Source organism: Oncorhynchus nerka, linkage group LG9a (assembly GCF_034236695.1).
Source record: "Oncorhynchus nerka isolate Pitt River linkage group LG9a, Oner_Uvic_2.0, whole genome shotgun sequence".
In the NCBI taxonomy this organism is placed as follows: domain Eukaryota; kingdom Metazoa; phylum Chordata; class Actinopteri; order Salmoniformes; family Salmonidae; genus Oncorhynchus; species Oncorhynchus nerka.
Genome location: NC_088404.1, coordinates 20,970,312 through 20,993,347, shown reverse-complemented (window position 1 = coordinate 20,993,347; position 23,036 = coordinate 20,970,312). Strand labels below are relative to the sequence as shown.

The 23,036-nt window shown below is 44.0% G+C and overlaps 1 protein-coding gene across 1 annotated transcript in view; it reads right to left on the bottom strand.

Moving 5' to 3' along the window:
* LOC115134026 (transcriptional enhancer factor TEF-1-like) overlaps positions 1-23,036 on the bottom strand; it is a 114,397-nt gene that overhangs the window by 69,274 nt on the left and 22,087 nt on the right. The window contains exon 3 of the mRNA XM_029667558.2: positions 1,548-1,788. Within this exon, the coding sequence (XP_029523418.2) occupies positions 1,548-1,749 (202 nt within the window). The 5' untranslated portion in view covers positions 1,750-1,788. The remainder of the gene's footprint in view (positions 1-1,547; positions 1,789-23,036) is intronic.

The window sequence follows — 23,036 nt, the reverse complement described above, 5'->3', positions numbered from 1 at the left end:
CCATAAAGATCATCAAGGACATCAACCACCCGAACCACTGCCTGTTCACCCCGCTATCATCCAGAAGGCGAGGTCAGTACAGGTGCATCAAAGCTGGGACCGAGAGACTGAAAAACAGCTTCTATCTCAAGGCCATCAGACTGTTAAACAGCCACCACTAACATTGAGTGGCTGCTGCCAACACACTGTCATTGACACTGACCCAACTCCAGCCACTTTAATAATGGGAATTGATGGGAAATGATGTAAATATATCACTAGCCACTTTAAACAATGCTACCTTATATAATGTTACTTACCCTACATTATTCATCTCATATGCATATGTATATACTGTACTCTAGATCATCGACTGCATTCTTATGTCACCAGCCACTTTAACTATGCCACTTTGTTTACTTTGTCTACATACTCATCTCATATGTATATACTGTACTCGATACCATCTACTGTATGCTGCTCTGTACCATCACTCATTCATATATCCTTATGTACATATTCCTTATCCCCTTACACTGTGTATAAGACAGTAGTTTTGGAATTGTTAGTTAGATTACTTGTTGGTTATCACTGCATTGTCGGAACTAGAAGCACAAGCATTTCGCTACACTCGCATTAACATCTGCTAACCATGTGTATGTGACAAATAAAATTTGATTTGATTTGATTTGATTTGCCCTGTACACAGTTTGGGAATACCTGTTATAGTGCAATTAATGTATTGTTTAGTGTTGTGGCTTTGCTGGCATGCACCTAAAACATTATTTTATTTTTTGCCCCACCAAGATTTACATGCTAAAATCACCACAGCATGAGAGCTTATCTCGTTCCCAAACACTTCTGACCCAATGTGCGAAGAGTCTGGTGGACCAACTTGTCAAACTTGGCCTTCATTAGCCAATACAGAAAGATCAAGAGAATCTCCCGGCGCATAGGCATTGGCTTAATCTACCAACCAATCATCTCCCACAACACCTTCCCCCCCTAACCCTCACCATACCTCACAGTTGTGTGATTCACAGAAATGTAATTATGACAAATTCTTCACTCAGTAGGTCACTCCCATATAATTCTATGGTCACTCCCACTAAGGCCTACTTTGAATCATTGATATCCTAGGCTTATGTGCACTGTGCGAAATAGCCTGGGGACGAGGTTACATGAGAGCAGACAGAAGAGAGGAAGAGTGAGGGAGTGTGTGTGTGAAAAACAGGGGAAGGGGGAGGGGGGAGAGTGTACAGCGCAGCTGGTGGCAGACATAAGACCATCTGCTCCCAGTAATGGTTCACACTAGCTTTAGTTGTAAACCCCTGCCTCCCTCCTGTAGCACTCAAGGCCTCCAGCAGAGACTGACTGGTCGCATCGCTCCCTAACTTACAGCACTTTCACACTCTCACTAACTTCCAGAAACACTGTACAGTATATGTGTCCCTTCTAATAATTCTGCTAAATATAGCTCCCACATTCTCCACTTCTGTGAACAATAGCGCAGTTCTAACAGCCTTCATTGGGGTTCTTCTCTTCCTCCTTCCTCGTAGCCTACTCACCATACATCTTTCCCTCGTCTGAGAGGATGATTTTCCTGCGCCCACAGGGGGGGTAGATGGCCAGCGCCTCCTGGAAGCTCTGTTCGATGTCGGGGCTCCACACCCCCTCGGGGTCCCCGTCCATGCCCTTGTCGGCCTCGTCGCTCATCCTCTCCATGTCGTCTGCAGGGCTCTCGCTTCCGCTCCAGCTGCTATGGTCCATGGTGGCAGTGCGCTCGTCCAAGCCCAGGCCCTGAGCACACTAGGGGGAGAACATGTAGAGGAGCAGTGGAACAGACAGACAGACAGACATTAGTCAGTTAGTTAAAGAGCAGAATGTAAACAAATTATTTATATATACACACTAGATGACTGTTGATGGTGCTGTGTTGAAGCCACCGTGCCTCCATCTTGGCACTCCCCCAACATTGAATTTTTTTGGGCAAACTATAGAAATGCATTTATTAAGGTCTACATTCGTTTTTGCCACACATTATATTACAGATACCTTAATGCATACTTTTAAATTATATTATGTGAACAAAACATAAACATTTAAATATTTTCCCATGTTACTGGTTGAATCTGTGTTTGAAATTCACAGCTCGACTAAGGGACCTTACAGATAATTGTATGAGTGGGGTATAGAGATGAGGTAGTCATTCACAAGTCAATATTTAACACTATGATTGCACACAGAGTGAGTCCATGCAACCTATTATGTGACTTGTTAAGCAAATTTTTACTCCTGAACGTATTTAGACTTGCCATAACAAAGGGGTTGAATACATTTTCAGCTTTTCATTTGAATTTCAATTGTTAAAATTTCAAAAAACATAATTTCACTTTGACATTATGGGGTGTTGTGTGTAGGCCAGTGACAATCTAAGCCATTTTAAATTCAGGCTGCAGCACAACAAAACGTGGAAAAAGTCAAGGGGTGTGAATACTTTCTGAAGGCACTGTATACGTGCATACAGTGGCTTGCAAAAGTATTCACCCCCTTGGCATTTTTCCTATTTTGTTGCCTTGCAACCAGGAATTAAAATAGATTTTTTGGGGGGTTTGTATAATTTGATTTACACAACATGTCTACCACTTTGAAGATACAAAATATTTTTTATTGTGAAACAAACAAGAAATAAGACAAAAAAACAGAAAACTTGAGCGTGTATAACTATTCACCCCACCCCCCCCCCCTCCCCCCAAGTCGGTACTTTGTAGAGCTACCTTAAGCAGCAATCACAGCTGCAAGTCTCTTGGGGTGGATGTCTCTAAGCTTGACACATCTAGCCACTGGGATTTCTGCCCATTCTTCAAGGCAAAACTGCTCCAGATTCTTCAAGTTGGATGGGTTCCGCTGGTGTACACAACAATCTTTAAGGCAAACCACAGATTCTCAATTGGATTGAGGTCTGGGCTTTGACTAGGCTATTCCAAGACATTTAAATGTTTCCCCTTAAACCACTCGAGTGTTGCTTTAGCAGTATGCTTAGGGTCATTGTCCTGCTGGAAGGTGAACCTCCATCCCAGTCTCAAATCTCCGGGAGACAAACAGGTTTCCCGCAATAATTTCCCTGTATTTAGCTCCATCCATCATTCCTTCAATTCTGACCAGTTTCCCAGTCCCTGTCAATGAAAAACACCCCCACGGCATGATGCTGCCACCACCGTTTTTCACTGTGGGGATGTAGTTCTCGGGTGATGAGAGGTGTTGGTTTTGCGCCAGACATAACATTTTCCTTTATTTGAGTCTCATCTGACCAGAGTACCTTCTTCCATATGTTTGGAGAGTCTCCCACATGCCTTTTGGTGAACACCAAACGTGTTTGCTTATTTTTTTTCTTTAAGCAATGGCTTTTTTCTGGCCACCCTTCTGTAACTCCCAGCTCTGTGGAGTGTACGGCTTAAAGTGGTCCTATGGACATATACTCCAATCTCCGCTGTGGAGCTTTGCAGCTCCTTCGGGGTTATCTTTGGTCTCTTTGTTGCCCCTCTGATTAATGCCCCCTAGTTTGTGAGTTTTGGTGGCCAGCCCTCTTTTGGCAGGTTTATTGTGGTGCCATATCCTTTCTATTCTTTTATAATATATTTAATGGTGCTCTGTGGGATATTCAAAGTTTTGGAATGTTTTTTATAACTCAACCCTGATCTGTACTTCTCCAGAACTTTGACCTGTTTGGAGTGATACTTGGTCTTCATGGTGCCCCTTGCTTAATGGCGTTGCAGACTCTGGGGCTTTCAGAACAGGTGTAAATATACTGAGATCCTGTGACAGATCATGTGACACTTAGATTGCACACAGGTGGACATTAACTAATAATGTGACTTCTGAAGGTAATTGGTTTCACTAGATCTTATTTAGGGGGCCCTGAACAAGGCAGTTAACCCACTGTTCCTAGGCTCTCATAGAAAATACGAATTTGTTCTTAACTGAATTTTTTTTAAATGTCGCTTAACCAATTTTTTTCATTTCACTTCACCAATTTGGACTATTTTGTGTATGTCCATTACATGAATTCCAAATAAAAATCCATTTAAATTACAGGTTGTAATGCAGCAAAACGACAAGGGGGTGAATACATTTGCAAGGCACTGCAGCTACAGTTGAAGTCAGAAGTTTACATACACCTTAGCCAAATACATTTAAACTCAGTTTTTCACAATTCCTGACATTTAATCCTAGTAAAAATACCCTGTCTTGGGTCAGTTAGGATCACCACTTCATTTTAAGAATGTGAAATGTCAGAATAATAGTAGAGAGAATGATTTATTTCAGCTTTTATTTCTTTCATCACATTCTCATTGGGTAAGACGTTTACTTACACCAAATTAGTATTTGGTAGCATTGCCTTTAAATGGTTTAACTTGGGTCAAATGTTTCGGGTAGCCTTCTACAAGCTTCCCACAATAAGTTGGGTGAATTTTGGCCCATTTCTCCTGGCAGAGCTGGTGTTTCTGAGTCAGGTTTGTAGGCCTCCTTGCTTGCACACGCTTTTTCAGTTCTACCCACAAATGATCTATGGGATTGAGGTCTGGGCTTTGTGATGGCCACTCCAATACCTTGACTTTGTTGTCGTTAAACCATTTTGCCACAACTTTGGAAGTATGCTTGGGGACGTTGTCCATTTGAAAACCCATTTGCGACCAAGCTTTAACTTCCTGACTGATGTCTTGAGATGTTGTCCCCATGTGCAGTTGCAATCCGTAGTCTGGCTTTTTATGGCGGTTTTGGAGCAGTGGCTTCTTCCTTGCTGAGCAGCCTTTCAGGTTATTTCGATATAGGATTCGTTTTACTGTGGATATACATACTTTTGTACCTGTTTCCTCCAGCATCTTCACAGGGTCCTTTGCTGTTGTTCTGGGATTGATTTTCGTACCAAAGTACGTTCATCTCTAGGAGACAGAACGCGTCTCCTTCCTGAGTGCTCTGAAGGCTGCATGGTCCCATGGTGTTTATACTTGCTTACCATTGTTTGTAGCGATGAACGTGGTACCTTTAGGCGTTTGGAAATTGTTCCCAAGGATGAAACAGACTTGTGGAGGTCTACAATTTCTCTCTGAGGTCTTGGCTGATTACTTTTGATGTTCCCATGGTGTCAAGCAAAGAGACACTGACCTTGAAGGTAGGCCTTGAAATATATCCACAGGTACAAATGATGTCAATTAGCCTATCAGAAGCTTCTAAAGCCATGACAACATTTTCTGTAATTTTCCAAGCTGTTTAAAGGCACAGTCAACTTAGTGTATGTAAACTTCTGACCCATTGGGATTGTGATACGGTGAATTATAAGTGAAATAATCTGTCTGTAAACAATTGTTGGAAAATGACTTGTGTCATGCACAAAGTAGATGTCCTAACCGACTTGCCAAACTATAGTTTGTTAATTAACAAAACATTTGTGGAGTGGTTGAGAAATGAGTTAATGACTCCTACCTAAGTGTATGTAAACTTCCGTATTGGACACCATACATGATCTGCATTGGCTGTGAATGACAATAAAAGAGACAACAATTGTAATATTTGCACATTGTTATTTTAGCAGAAGACTGCTGCAGTATTATATGAAGGGTGGTTTATTTGACATGGAACGGTAACACCTGAAATTTATAACATTTTGTTTAGAAATTTGTTTAAGTTCAGAAATTGCATTCTTCTCACATTACACTGTTGGCTACTCAGTATGAGAAGAGTGCAATCCTCCTGCATCTTACATGTGCTGTAGTTATTGAACTCTGCCTGCTGGACCCAAGAGACAAACTCTGTCTTATCTAGGATGGAGTGTCATGACCTCCATCTAACCTGCCACCTGAATGTACAGTGGTGGCCAAAAGTTTTGATAATGACACAACTATTAATTTTCACAAAGTTTGCTGCTTCAGTGTCTTTAGATATTTTTGTCAGATGTTACTATGGAATACTGAAGTATAACTACAAGCATTTGATAAGTGTCAAAGGCTTTTATTGACAATTACATGAAGTTGATGCAAAGAGTCAATATTTGCAAGGTTAACCCTTCTTTTTCAAGACCGCTGCAATCCGCCCTGGCATGCTGTCAATTAACTTCTGGGCCACATCCTGACTGACGGCAGCCCATTCTTGCATAATCAATGCTTGGAGTTTGTCAGAATTTGTGGGTTTTTGTTTGTCCACCCGCCTCTTGAGGATTGACCACAAGTTTTCAATGGGATTAACGTCTGGGGAGATTCCTGGCCATGGACCTAAAATATTGATGTTTTGTTCCCCGAGCCACTTAGTTATCACTTTTGTCTTATGGCAAGGTGCTCCATCATGCTGGATGGTCCCTGGATGGTTGGGAGAAGTTGCTCTCGGAGGAAGTGTTGGTACCATTCTTTATTCATGGCTGTGTTCTTAGGCAAAATTGTGAGTGAGCCCACTCCCTTGGCTGAGAAGCAACCCCACACATGAATGGTCTCAGGATGCGTTACTGTTGGCATGACACAGGACTGATGGTAGTGCTCACCTTGTCTTCTCCGGACAAGCTTTTTTCCGGATGCCCCAAACAATCGGAAGGGGGATTCATCATAGAAAATGACTTTACCCCAGTCCTCAGCAGTCCAATCCCTGTACCTTTTGCAGATATCAGTCTGTCCCTGATGGTTTTCCTGGAGAGAAGTGGCTTCTTTGCTGCCCTTCTTGACACCAGGCCATCCTCCAAAAGTCTTCGCCTCACTGTGCGTGCAGATATACTCACACCTGCCTGCTGCCATTCCTGAGAAAGCTCTGTACTGGTGGTGCACCGATCCCACAGCTGAATCAACTTTAGGAGACAGTCCTGGCGCTTGCTGGACTTTCTTGGGCGCCCTGAAGCATTCTTCACAACAATTGAACCGCTCTCCTTGAAGTTCTTGATGATCCGATAAATGGTTGATTTAGGTGCAATCTTACTGGCAGCAATATCCTTGCCTGTGAAGCCCATCCCAGAAACCCTAGACCCACTCCATTTGCATACCGCCCCAACAGATCCACAGATGATGCAATCTCTCTTGCACTCCACACTGCCCTTTCCCACCTGGACAAAAGGAACACCTATGTGAGAATGCTAGTCATTGACTACAGCTCAAAGTTTAACACCATAGTGCACTCAAAGCTAATCAATAAGCTAAGGACCCTGGGACTAAACACCTCCCACTGCAACTGGATCCTGGACTTCCTGACGGGCCGCCCCCAGGTGGTAAGGGTAGGTAACAACACATCCGCCACGCTGATCCTCAACACAGGGGCCCCTCAGGGGTGTGTGCTCAGTCCACTCCTGTACTCCCTGTTCACTCATGACTGCATGGCCGGGCACGACTCCAACACCATCATTAAATTTGCCGATGACACAACAGTGGTAGGCTTGATCACCGACAACGACGAGACAACCTATAGGGAGGAGGTCAGAGATCTGACCATGTGGTACCAGGACAACAACCTCTCCCGCAACGTGATCAAGACAAAGGAGATGATTGTGGACTACAGGAAAAGGAGGACCTAACATACCCCCATTCTCATCGACGGGGCTGCAATGGAGCAGGTTGAGAGCTTCAAGTTCCTTGGTGTCCACATCATCAACAAACTAACATATTCCAAGCACACAATGACAGTCGTGAAGAGGGCACGACAAAACGTATTCCCCCTCAGCATACTGAAAAGATTTGGCATGGTCCTCAGATCCTCAAAAGGCTCTACAGTTGCACCATTAAGAACTGGTTGCGTCACTGCCTGGTATGGCAACCGCTCGGCCTCTGACCGCAAGGCACTACAGAGGGTAGTGCGAACGACCCAGTACATCACTGAGGCCAAGCTTCCTGCCATCCAGGACCTCTCTACCAGGCGGTGTCAGAGGAAGGCCATACAAATTGTCAAAGACTCCAGCCACGCTAGTCATAGACTGTTCTCTCTGCTACCGCACGGCAAGCGGTCCCGGAGCGACAAGTCTAGGTCCAAGAGGCTCCTAAACAGCTTCTAACCCAAGCCATAAGACCTGAACATCTAGTCAAATGGCTACCCAGACTATTTGCTTTACCTCTACTAACCGGTGCCCCCGCACATTGACTCTGTCCGGGAACCCCCTGTTTATAGTCTTGCTATTGTTCATTTACTGCTGCTCTTTAATTACTTGTTACTTTTATCTCTTATTCTTATCCATATTTATTTTAAACTGCATTGTTGGTTAGGGGCTCGTCAGTAAGCATTTCACTGTAAGATGCAGTTGTATTCGGCGCATGTGACTAATACAATTTGATTTGATTTGATCTACACTGAATGAAGTGACTTTCTGGAGATGGCCACACAGCTGCAACCCTCCCCTCATTCTCATCCAGTTGCCGAGCAGCAACGCCTTCTTCTCAAACAAGATCCTATTCATGTAGCACGCTTTGTGGTAAAGAGCAACTATAGCAGTAACATGTTTCCTCTAGAATGTCAGTACACTAGAGGATATTGTGTGTGTGTGTGTGCATGCGTGAGTGTGCGTGGGTGTGTGTGATTGATAGGGGTGGAGGCTGCTGTTAAAGAATCTCACGCAGAGTAGGCGTAGCTTTGACTCAATTAATTTGTGTGCCGAGTGCTGACACGGCACAACTAACTCCTGCTATTGGTGGGGATGGAAAACGTTCCATTCCAATCACTAAATGAGTGGTCTTTTACTTCTCTCCCCCTGACAGAATTATGAACGGAGTTAGTAAATCACTTACCGCTGATAAATAAGGGTTGTCAGATGTTGAATTAATAATTTAAAATACCTTCTCCTTTCGTTAGTTTGACATAGCAGCATGATTTGAGGAGTAAATGGCAGAGATAGTGGGAGAGGATTCAATAAGGTAAACAAAGAATAATGTTAACTTAAAGGGACTCTTTTGGCATTTCAGAATCTGTCGGCAGATATATTTATGGAAAGGACAACAGTGACACTCAGAAGCGTTTTGGAGATGCCTAGCTACCATACTCCTCACTGCCCAGCAGGATATCTGGCTGAGGTTTTCCTCCACACTCCCACAAGTGTCTTTCCCAGAACCCATCTCTCTAGGAAGTAGAAAGAGGCTTACAGCACCTAACGTGATAAAATATTAAGCTCTTTCCTGTGGCACAGCCACACGCATATGTGGTACATACTGTACATATGTGTGTGGCAACCATAGACATACATATTCACAGCCCACCAAAGTTCAAAATATAGGCATTTAGGGACACACAACGATGGCTGCCTATGTTATTCATTCTAAACCATAAAAATAATTATATGTTTTGTATAATATATGAGTAACATATGCATTTAGTACTCATTCTAAATGATAATTAGTGTGTGACACAAGGATGTTTTCTGTAATAAGTAAATCCCTACAGATCAGCATTGTGGCGTTGAATTGGCAAAGAACAGAATCCTATGAGAGTAGTCACGTCACTGTAATGAAAACTGCATAATTAACTATTCTGTTGGGTTTAAATGTATCACTTCCTTAATCTGCATCCAGGGCCTTGATTATTTCCAGTTCGTGTGGGCCGCTGGGAAAGCCCCCCCCCCCTGATTTCTAGAATACACCAACTATGATTTTTATGAGCAACAAGAGGGCACATTTTTACAAGTCTGATGATTTGTTTCTCAATGTTAACATTTTTGCCGAGTTTTCAATATCATAGTAGAAAAGTGTATAAATGGTTGAGCTCTTCCTGTGAGAAAAAAAACGAAACATTAAGAAGAGAATCTGAATTGACTAATTTAGATCTGATGTTTGGACATGGTTGCTCTGTTATGTTGCGATGGTACACAATGCGGGGCAATGTCTCATCTCAAACAGTCTTTCTGCTCCACTCTACTAATGCAGGGCAGGAGGGAGGGAGGGGGACAAGGGGAGCCAGAATGTTGTGATTGGTATAAATTGGCCGTGCTAGATGCTGGAGTGGGACTGCTTGTCCGAGGCCCCAGTGGCAGATGGGAGAGGGAGATTATTCATGCAGCAATATACTGTGGTTATACTTACACTGCACTTCATCCTCCAGACAGGGACAGCCTTCCAAACAAACGCCATGACATGAATGCGATTCCACAGAAACAGGGCATACATCCACACCGGGCAGCCGTCTCGCTCTGTCATTCTCTCCCTTGTCTGCTCTAATTCCAGCTCTTCTGGGGCTACGTCGATGTATGTGCAGGGAAATAAGGAGGTCGCCAGACAGTGTGTTGTAATGAAATGTAATGATATGTATGAGTGTTTGCATCACCTGGGGGTTGATCATGTTACCACTGTAACAGTAAACACAAGCAGCAGTGTGGTCCTGACTGAGATGTTCTCTCTCTTGGAAGCTGCATCCATCTAAAGTGAAGCCAAAACACATAACACTGCCTCCATGGCATCCAATCTTCTGCAATTTCTGGGAAGCTGTTCTCCACAAGGGCAGTGTGAAAACACTTCAACACAACAATACTAAATGGACATGGCCATGCCTGAAATGATGTATAGTGGGATATTTCCCTATTAATCTGCCCATTGAACAGGAGTTGGACTCCCGAAAGAAATGGGGCTTAAAAATATATATATATCCATATAAGCACACAAAGATGGCAGTTACAAAGCCTGTACAAATTTCTGTGAACACCACTGACAAGGTTATTCCTAATACAATTTTGCATTTTGTAATTATGAAATGAGACGTACGTGTATAAATACGTAGAGATTTAATACAAAAGGGTTCATTATCTACAAGAGGCTACAAACAAAGGATGTTCTTAGATCTTTTCCAACATATCACTAGCAAGCGTTGAGAAAAAATGCTTTTATCCCGTGCTATTCAGTCCATTTCTACTGATAACATGAATTACTTATACACTGCTATTAGTTTATGGGTCTATCATAAGGCTGGAAATTCAATTAGGAATGACCTGACAATCCCTTCTTTCATGCTTTTCTCTGTCAGATATATCTTTGCATTTCAATAGCATGATGCATCAGTGAAAGAGTGTGCCCATCTTGTTCAGTGTGCCATTACAGTACTGGGCTAAGTGAGACACGGCTCCTTTATCTCTCTGGGGAGGCCTCTGCACAATGCCATTATTTCAATATCCCTCCACCTGAACGGGTCTATTTACTACCCTACTATGCCATTACACTGTACACATCCTTTGTCGCCTTCATAATTGGAGAAATGGAGAGGAGAGGATGCAAAAGACGGAATATTTCTGAAATGCTGACTTCTGCCTTCTCATCTAAGTCATGTGGATTGCACTGCATTTGATGCAATTGGAGTTACACTACATTCATAACAAGATGTGGGACCTAATCCTATGATTTAATTTTTTTTGAATGTCTGACTGATAGGAGCGTGCCCTCCTTCTTCCAACACCTGACAGAGAGAGACGTCCTCATTGCCAAAAGAGACTGGTTCTCAGTGAGCACAGCTGGATGAATCTCCAGTCCATTCACAGTTCCAAATGACATGACAAATGATAACACCATCCTTAGAGGTGCAGCTCTCAGCTTCTGCCGCAACACCACAAAGACCACTAACGAACCCCCCAGTCCTAACCAGGTTGCTCTGTCCTGTAAGACAGCAGTAACAAGGTCAGTGATGTGGCAGAGGACTGTTGCAACACTTCTTAATAAGACAGACACAGGCTATTCACAGATGTTCTGAGGTTTCTACTGAATACAAAACACACTGGCTAATTATCACTGGCTGTGAGAGGAAATCAAAATGTCAGTCCATTCAACAGTTAAGTCTGAGCAGATTATGACATACCACAACCCCCTGACTGCACACCATGGAAATGCTCTTATTAGTGATAGAAAGAGAGGGAGACGTAGGAACATGTGCCTTCCAGGGTTTAGAAAGGACTGGAGTTATGACCCTGCATGTTATAACATAATACAAGGAGGCTGCACGACCTAATGCAGGTCACTCTAAAGACTAATCAATTTAAGTGAATTTGACCAATATTAAACGCAGTATGTAGCTTCTTTTTGGAGTCTGACGTCTATCATTGTCTATCTAGAGATAAACTGAATTCCACCACGATGAGTCATTCAGTTCAAGTTCAGTCAATACAGATTACTAGTGACACCTTCAGATACATTTATTGTATGCTGGAAAACTGGGAACAAGAACATTAAATAGAAACCTTGTCTTAATTTTGTGTTAAATATTCAATGTAAAGATTGATTTAAAAAAAATATGACTATCACACATTCCTGAACCATTTCATTCTAATAATTGAAATGGGTGTATACAAAAATATTATTATTTTCGTTCATCATACAATATTATTTGAAATCTGTAGTAGCAAACCACACAGAACAATTTCAATGTCCTTACTTATTGCTCCACCCTGACGCAAAACACCGTGGTGCTGCATTTCCTTCAAAAACAAACCTAACACACAAATGGGAAATCAATTTTGACCGCACTAAAGCAAAAAGATGTCGCGGTTTCCAGGCAACAACTTAATTTATGAATGGTTCTTGAGAGAATTATGTAAAAACAGAACATTTTGTTGAGGGAAAATAATCTTCAGTTATAAAAAGCAACAGCCATAGTTGATCCACTTGTGCTTTACACGATCCATGTGTGTCATGTCTACAGTTCCGTCCAGTTCCGACAAACTTCCGGCGCCGACTGAGATGGCCGCCTCGCTTCGCGTTCCTAGGAAACTATGCAGTTTTTTGTTTTTTTACGTGTTATTTCTTACATTAGTACCCCAGGTCATCTTAGGTTTCATTACATACAGTCGAGAAGAACTACTGAATATAAGATCAGCGCCAACTCACCATCAGTACGACCAAGAATATGTTTTCCGCGACGCGGATCCGGTGTTCTGCCTTACAAACAGGACAACGGAATGGATCGCATGCAGCGACCCAAGGAAACGACTCCGAAAAAGAGGGAAACGAGGCGGTGTTCTGGTCAGACTCCGAAAAAGGGCACATCGCGCACCACTCCCCAGCATTCTTCTTGCCAATGTCCAGTCTCTTGACAACAAGGTTGACGAAATCCGAGCAAGGGAATGCTAATTCCAGAGGGACATCAGAGACTGCAACGTTCTCTGCTTCACAGAAACATGGCTTACTGGGAAGACGCTATCCGATGCGGTGCAGCCAACGGGTTTCTCCACGCATCGCGCGGACAGAAACAAACATCTTTCTGGTAAGAAGAGTGGCGGGGGCGTATGCCTCATGACTAACGAGACATGGTGTGATGAAGGAAACATACAGGAACTCAAATCCTTCTGTTCACCTGATTTAGAATTCCTCACAATCAAATGTAGACCGCATTATCTTCCAAGAGAATTCTCCTCGATTATAATCACAGCCGTATATATCCCCCCCCAAGCAGACACATCGATGGTTCTGAACAAACTTTATTTAACTCTTTGCAAACTGGAAACCATTTATCCGGAGGCTGCATTCATTGTAGCTGGGGATTTTAACAAAGCTAATCTGAAAACAAGACTCCCTAAATTTTACCAGCATATCGATTGCGCAACCAGGGGTGGTAAAACCTTGGATCATTGTTACTCTAACTTCCGCGACGCATATAAGGCCCTGCCCCGCCCCCTTTCGGAAAAGCTGACCACGACTCCATTTTGCTGATCCCTGCCTACAGGCAGAAACTAAAACAAGAGGCTCCCACGCTGAGGTCTGTCCAACGCTGGTCAGACCAAGCTGACTCCACACTCCAAGACTGCTTCCATCACGTGGACTGGGACATGTTTCAGATTGCGTCAGATGGAAATATTGACGAATACGCTGATTCGGTGTGCGAGTTCATTAGAACGTGCGTTGAAGATGTCGTTCCCATAGCAACGATAAAAACATTCCCAAACCAGAAACCGTGGATTGATGGCAGCATTCGCGTGAAACTGAAAGCGCGAACCACTGCTTTTAATCAGGGCAAGGTGTCTGGTAATATGTCCGAATATAAACAATGCAGCTATTCCCTCCGCAAGGCTATTAAACAAGCTAAGCGTCAGTACAGAGACAAAGTGGAATCTCAATTCAATGGCTCAGACACAAGAGGCATGTGGCAGGGTCTACAGTCAATCACGGACTACAAGAAGAAACCCAGCCCAGTCACGGACCAGGATGTCTTGCTCCCAGGCAGACTAAATAACTTTTTGCCCGCTTTGAGGACAATACAGTGCCACTGACACGGCCTGCAACGAAAACATGCGGTCTCTCCTTCACTGCAGCCGAGGTGAGTAAGACATTTAAACGTGTTAACCCTCGCAAGGCTGCAGGCCCAGACGGCATCCCCAGCCGCGCCCTCAGAGCATGCGCAGACCAGCTGGCCGGTGTGTTTACGGACATATTCAATCAATCCCTATACCAGTCTGCTGTTCCCACATGCTTCAAGAGGGCCACCATTGTTCCTGTTCCCAAGAAAGCTAAGGTAACTGAGCTAAACGACTACCGCCCGTAGCACTCACTTCCGTCATCATGAAGTGCTTTGAGAGACTAGTCAAGGACCATATCACCTCCACCCTACCTGACACCCTAGACCCACTCCAATTTGCTTACCGCCCAAATAGGTCCACAGACGATGCAATCTCAACCACACTGCACACTGCCCTAACCCACCTGGACAAGAGGAATACCTATGTGAGAATGCTGTTCATCGACTACAGCTCGGCATTCAACACCATAGTACCCTCCAAGCTCGTCATCAAGCTCGAGACCCTGGGTCTCGACCCGCCCTGTGCAACTGGGTACTGGACTTCCTGACGGGCCGCCCCCAGGTGGTGAGGGTAGGCAACAACATCTCCTCCCCGCTGATCCTCAACACGGGGGCCCCACAAGGGTGCGTTCTGAGCCCTCTCCTGTACTCCCTGTTCACCCACGACTGCGTGGCCATGCACGCCTCCAACTCAATCATCAAGTTGCGGACGACACAACAGTGGTAGGCTTGATTACCAACAACGACGAGACGGCCTACAGGGAGGAGGTGAGGGCCCTCGGAGTGTGGTGTCAGGAAAATAACCTCACACTCAACGTCAACAAAACTAAGGAGATGATTGTGGACTTCAGGAAACAGCAGAGGGAACACCCCCTATCCACATCGATGGATCAGTAGTGGAGAGGGTAGCAAGTTTTAAGTTCCTCGGCATACACATCACAGACAAACTGAATTGGTCCACTCACACTGACAGCGTCGTGAAGAAGGCGCAGCAGCGCCTCTTCAACCTCAGGAGGCTGAAGAAATTCGGCTTGTCACCAAAAGCACTCACAAACTTCTACAGATGCACAATCGAGAGCATCCTGGCGGGCTGTATCACCGCCTGGTACGGCAACTGCTCCGCCCTCAACCGTAAGGCTCTCCAGAGGTAGTGAGGTCTGCACAACGCATCACCGGGGCAAACTACCTGCCCTCCAGGACACCTACACCACCCGATGTTACAGGAAGGCCATAAAGATCATCAAGGACATCAACCACCGAACCACTGCCTGTTCACCCCGCTATCATCCAGAAGGCGAGGTCAGTACAGGTGCATCAAAGCTGGGACCGAGAGACTGAAAAACAGCTTCTATCTCAAGGCCATCAGACTGTTAAACAGCCACCACTAACATTGAGTGGCTGCTGCCAACACACTGTCATTGACACTGACCCAACTCCAGCCACTTTAATAATGGGAATTGATGGGAAATGATGTAAATATATCACTAGCCACTTTAAACAATGCTACCTTATATAATGTTACTTACCCTACATTATTCATCTCATATGCATATGTATATACTGTACTCTAGATCATCGACTGCATCCTTATGTCACTAGCCACTTTAACTATGCCACTTTGTTTACTTTGTCTACATACTCATCTCATATGTATATACTGTACTCGATACCATCTACTGTATGCTGCTCTGTACCATCACTCATTCATATATCCTTATGTACATATTCCTTATCCCCTTACACTGTGTATAAGACAGTAGTTTTGGAATTGTTAGTTAGATTACTTGTTGGTTATCACTGCATTGTCGGAACTAGAAGCACAAGCATTTCGCTACACTCGCATTAACATCTGCTAACCATGTGTATGTGACAAATAAAATTTGATTTGATTTGATTTGATTTGTCTACAGTTCTGAACTGTTGACAATGTCCAGCTATCGGGCTCTGAAGTGATCAGTGACCAAGCTAACCTGGCAACATTGTAACTCTTTCAGGATTCAGGCCCAGTCAGACAGCTACAGTAACAGGCTACTTCACTACATGAGGAGAGGAGAGCGGGTGTCATGTCATCCCACCCACGTGCTAATGACTTGGAGGTGAAACACAACCCTCTGGAAACTTTTGTTTGCTGTCCAACTGCCAGCCAGTGCAGATTTCCATTGGAGTGGTTCAAGTGAGGTTCGTCTCTGAACTATGGAGGAGTCAATAGCAATACTATAGTACTGTACACTGAGTGTACAAAACATTTCCTCTTTCTATGACATACATAGACTGACCAGGTGAATCCAGGTGAAAGACATGATCCCTTATTAAAATCAGTGTAGATGAAGGGAGGAGACAGGTTAAAGACATGATCCCTTATTAAAATCAGTGTAGATGAAGGGGAGGAGACAGGTTCAAACATGATCCCTTATTAAAATCAGTGTAGATGAAGGGGAGGAGACAGGTTAAAGACATGATCCCTTATTAAAATCAGTGTAGATGAAGGGGAGGAGACAGGTTCAAACATGATCCCTTATTAAAATCAGTGTAGATGAAGGGGAGGAGACAGGTTAAAGACATGATCCCTTATTAAAATCAGTGTAGATGAAGGGGAGGAGACAGGTTAAAGACATGATCCCTTATTAAAATCAGTGTGGATGAAGGGGAGGAGACAGGTTAAAGACATGATCCCTTATTAAAATCAGTGTAGATGAAGGGGAGGAGACAGGTTAAAGACTTGATCCCTTATTAAAATCAGTGTAGATGAAGGGGAGGAGACAGGTTCAAACATGATCCCTTATTAAAATCAGTGTAGATGAAGGGGAGGAGACAGGTTAAAGGATTTTTAAGCCATGAGAAAATTGAGGCTGTTCTGAGAGAAAAGGGGGTGCAATTAAATATCAGGAAGTTGTTCCTAATGTTTTGTACACTGTGTATATTCTGAACAGTTAAGGTTCGTTCTGTCAGAGAAATCAAAACTATTTTGTGCAATGTCCAGCTTTAAACGACAGTTTGTTGCTTTAAAGGTACATTTACAGCATAGCCTATATTATAGTCTTTAAACACAACGTGACTGATGGAACAGATCAAGACATTTTGTTTAAAATGTTGCTAAACTATTATTTCTTCAAATGATAAATTAAGCAGTGTGCACACAGCATTATGTGAGAATGTTCCAAAATGTAGGTAGCCGGAAAATACCATTCTAATGTACACCACGTGCCAGTGGTTTGTATGACAGAGATAGAAATAAATATCTGTTAAGCATTTTGAAAGATGAGAGATCTAAAGATGCAACAACTAGGATGTTACGCAGAATGCTAATTAGGCTAATCATTCATTGATCATGCGAGACATTGATTAAGCTAAACTTTATTAAAAGACACTGACTGGTTTTCTGATCCACACCCCAAGCTTCCATGATATAGTTTGACAGTTTGTGGAGGAATTCTTCAGTTGTGAAAACCCACAGTTTCATCAGCTGTCTGGGTGGCTGGTCTCAGACGATCCTGCAGGTGAAGAAGCCGGATGTGGAGGTCCTGGGCTGGCATGGTTGCACGTGGTCTGTGGTTGTGAGGCCGGTTGGACGCACAGCCAACTTCTCTAAAATGACATTGAATGCGGCTTATGGTAGAGAAATGATCATGACAGTTTCTTGCAACAGCTCTGGTAGACATTCCTGCAGTCAGCATGCCAATTGTACGCTCCCTCAAAACTTGAGACATGGCATTGTGTTGTGACAAAACTGCGTGTTTTATTGACCCCAGCCGAAGGTGCACCTGTGTAATAATCAATGTTCCCTCTAAGCTGCGCTCGGGCATGCAATAGCCCCGAGACTGCCGCGCAGAAGAAATATCAGCCCATGGAGAGAAGGACAAGATTGATCTTTACTCAACTTTTATGTTTTCCCTGTTAGTTAATAACAATCAATTCATAAAACGACTCAATCATGGACACTCTTACTGACCGTTGTGGCTGCTTTGCATGATGTATTGTTGTCTCTATCTTCTTTCCCTTTGTGCCGTTGTCTGTGCCCAATAATGTTTGTGCCATGTTTTGTGCTGCTACCATGTGTTGCTACCATGTTGTTGTCATGTTGTGTTGCTACCATGCTGTGTTGTCATGTGTTGCTGCCTTGCTATGTCGTTGTCTTAGGTCTCTCTTTATGTAGTGTTGTGTTGTCTCTGTTGTCGTGATGTGTGTTTTGTCCTATATTTATATTTTATTTATGTTTTTATTTTTAATCCCGTCCCCGCAGGAGGCTTTTTGCCTTTTGTTCTTAACTGACTTGCCTAGTTAAAGGTTAAAAATCAAATAAAAAAAATATACAACAAAAATCAGCTCCTCCCTCGGCTTTTTGGCCAACCACCTATGAGTCGAGAGCGCAAATGATAGGTCTTGGGGGAGCGCACAGACCAGTGGAAAGTGGAGTGAGCTGAGAATGGGTCCAGCAAGTGCACATGCAGCGGGGGTGCGCAAATTCAACTTGAGTTTCAAGTGTGACTGAGTGAGCAGAACATTATTGCCGCACACAAAGTATTAATTTGAGAGCAGAGATGTTTATTTTTATGGAGATAGAGTTGATGTCAAAAGTTTACATACACTTAGGTTGGAATCCTTAAAATTCATTTTTTCAACCACTCCACAAATGTCTTGTTCTCGCCACTGGTGGTACCGAGACTTTGATGCTGTATGGAGGCATTGTTATTAGGACATTTGTCATGTAGAGAGGATGACATGTTATTGACTTTGACAAACTGCCGTCTGTCTATTTGGTTAGAAAGATGGTTCTTTACAGAGGATGGTTGAATGTGTACAAGTAGGTTAGGTACAGCTCACCTCAGTTCCACATAGTATTTTATCACCTATTTGGCTAAATTATTATGCATTATAATACAATTGATAAAGCAGCAGTCTTTAAATGGACTGTTACCTTGAATGCAACACTAAGATGTAAAAACGTTTAAACTCCAATTGAATTCTGTCTATGGCATTTCCTGACATCATATTTTACTATCTCTCTCACTGCAGTTGTTCTCAGGAGACGGGTCATTGTGTTAGTAGAAAACAAGGTGGAGTCCGACAAAGTGGAGTCAGATCAGGTTTCTACTTCATCGCCCTGGACCACTAAACCTACGAGGCAGAGGATGCAAAGTTTGGACCTGTGAGTCACCTTTGACCTTGACGTAACTTTCTTCTTAGGCTTTTGCGATTATGGGTGTTCCCTAACTCATCTAAAGCCTTACACAACTCAGCACATATGGATCCCTCCACCTTCTACAATGGAGTCCTGACCAGGGGTATCAAATTCCAATGTCTATGTACCTGTTGTGTTGGCGTAGTTACCGGCCCAATGGGAGCGGTGTTGATGACAGTGATGCGTCCCAGTGATGCGTCCCTGTCGCTGTGCCAACACCATGCCTGATGACAACCAGATGATATTCCTCCACCCTGGATCACAGTAAACACACACCTAGTCTCGGTCTCTGTGTATGTATGTTGCGCGTAAAACAGTGAGCAATGGGTCTGTATATGCAGGTGCAGTGTAGGATATACGTTGTGTATAGGAGTCTACTCTTAGCCTGTATACACCCTGTATTACAGGCCTGTGTTTTGTTTTTCACAAATTTAGTGCAGTGTTTTGTGACATCCCTCTCTCTTTCTCATCTCCTCAGATATGTGGTGCTCAGTAGAGGCTGCTGAGGGGAGAACTGCTCACAATAATGGCTGGAACGGAGCGATTGGAATGGAATCATACATGAAAACCATGTGTTTGTTGTATTTGATACCATCCCACCTATTCCGCTCCAGCCATTACCACGAGCCCATCCTCCCCAAATAAAGGTGACACAAACCGCCTGTGGTGGTGCTCACCAGACCAGTGTTTAGAGGCAGGGATTGACTGAGATTGCCCCTCTATTCTGCACTCAAGTGATGTCCAGTCCCCATAAACACTCATCGACACGGTTAGTTCCCATTCCCCCATAAACACTCATCGACACGGTTAGTTCCCATTCCCCCATAAACACTCATCGACACGGTTAGTTCCCATTCCCCCATAAACACTCATCGACACGGTTAGTTCCCATTCCCCCATAAACACTCATCGACGCGGTTAGTTCCCATTCCCCCATAAACACTCATCGACACGTTTAGTTCCCATTCCCCCATAAACACTCATCGACGCGGTTAGTTCCCATTCCCCCATAAACACTCATCGACACGGTTAGTTCCCATTCCCCCATAAACACTCATCGACGCGGTTAGTTCCCATTCCCCCATAAACACTCATCGACACGGTTAGTTCCCATTCCCCCATAAACACTCATCGACACGGTTAGTTCCCATTCCCCCATAAACACTCATCGACACGGTTAGTTCCCATTCCCCCATAAACACTCATCGACACGGTTAGTTCCCATTCCCCATAAACACTCATCGACACGGTTAGTTCCCATTCCCCCATAAACACTCATCGACACGGTTAGTTCCCATTCCCCCATAAACACTCATCGACGCGGTTAGTTCCCATTCCCCCATAAACACTCATCGACACGGTTAGTTCCCATTCCCCATAAACACACATCGACACGGTTAGTTCCCATTCCCCCATAAACACACATCGACACTGTTAGTTCCCATTCCCCATAAACACTCATCGACACGGTTAGTTCCCATTCCCCATAAACATTCATCGACACGGTTAGTTCCCATTCCCCCATAAACACTCATCGACACGGTTAGTTCCCATTCCCCATAAACACTCATCGACACGGTTAGTTCCCATTCCCCCATAAACACTCATCGACACGGTTAGTTCCCATTCCCCATAAACACTCATCGACACGGTTAGTTCCCATTCCCCCATAAACACTCATCGACACGGTTAGTTCCCATTCCCCCATAAACACTCATCGACACGGTTAGTTCCCATTCCCCATAAACACTCATCGACACGGTTAGTTCCCATTCCCCCATAAACACTCATCGACACGGTTGGTTCCCATTCCCCCATAAACACTCATCGATGCGGTTAGTTCCCATTCCCCATAAACACTCATCGACGCGGTTAGTTCCCATTCCCCATAAACACTCATCGACACGGTTAGTTCCCATTCCCCATAAACACTCATCGACACGGTTAGTTCCCATTCCCCCATAAACACTCATCGACACGGTTAGTTCCCATTCCCCCATAAACACTCATCGACACGGTTAGTTCCCATTCCCCCATAAACACTCATCGACGCGGTTAGTTCCCATTCCCCATAAACACTCATCGACACGGTTAGTTCCCATTCCCCATAAACACTCATCGACACGGTTAGATCCCATTCCCCATAAACACTCATCGACACGGTTAGTTCCCATTCCCCCATAAACACTCATCGACACGGTTAGTTCCCATTCCCCCATAAACACTCATCGACACGGTTAGTTCCCATTCTCTCACACACACCTTTATATAGATTGTGCTGATGCTACACTGTGAGAACCTGGAAATCATCAGTGGTTCTGAGGGAGGCTACGTGGCCGCCAACAGTGCCTAGGACACGTTCCAGCATAACCACTGTCTGGAGAACAGCCAGAGTGTGGTCAAGACCCCCCACAGACATCTGCCATAACTTATCTTTAGCGTGTACGCTCTTCTGCACCAGGGAGGTAAAGGTATGGCACCACAATCACAACAGTCATGTATGACTGCTTAAATATCCTTAAACATACTTACGCTCATTTATGTGTTTCTTAATTAAAGGTCTAAGGAAGGTATCTTATGGCTCAATAATACTAATGAATGGCGTAGATCAGTGGTCACCAAACTACGGCCCGCGGGCCGGATACGGCCCGTCAGCACATTTGGCCCGGCCCTCTGAACAATACCAGAGACGCTATCGAATTTTTTTCCTATTTGGCCTCCAGAAAAAAAATCCTAGGCCCGGCCCTGTCAAAGAGAGAACGGAATAATGGCGAAAAGATTAGGTAAGAGAAAAATTGATTCAGAATGCAGGGTATTTAACCTGCAGTGGACAAACAATTTTTTTTTTGTTCAATGCAAAGAAAAGGCTGTTTGTCTCATCTGTCAAGAGACGGTGGCGGTATTCAAAGAATACAATCTTCGCCGACACTATGAATCCCGTCACAAAGACAAGTACGATAGCTTGCAAGGCCAAATACGAGCAGACAAACTCTCAAAGCTAAAAAGTGGACTACTATCTCAGCAGAATACATTTGTACGCCAAGCTCAGCTGAACCAGGCATCCGTTCGGGCCAGCTTTCGGGTTGCTAAACTGATAGCAGTCCATCTTCCTGCTACCCAAAACCTGTCGACAGAGAACCCAGCGGTCCCGTTCCCAGCTGAAAAGTGCGTGGAAGCACTGGAAATGCTGAAGGCGGAGTTCGGTGTGCGATTCAGTGAACTACATGTTCATGCAAAAGAAATCCGTCTTTTTCAGAACCCCTTTGTTGCCGACATTGATGAAGCCCAGCCTTCATATCAGTTTGAGTTGGCTGAGTTACAGAACTGTGATGTTCTGAAAGACGCATTCAAGCCCAACAGTCTCATTGACTTCTATGCCGCCCTCCCAAACGACACATATCCAAACATCAAAAAACACGCAATGAAAATGTCCACAGTTTTTGGCAGCACGTATATCTGCGAGAAAACCTTTTCTCGCATGAAACTGCTGAAAACCCCGATGAGATCAAGATTGACAGATGAACATTTGCATCAGTGCTTGAGACTGGCTGTAACTAGAATGGAACCTGATATTCAACTTCTCACCAGCCAGATGCAGGCCCACAGTTCACACTGATGAACATACATAGGTAAGCTCACTTTTCTGACTTGAATGAGTCAT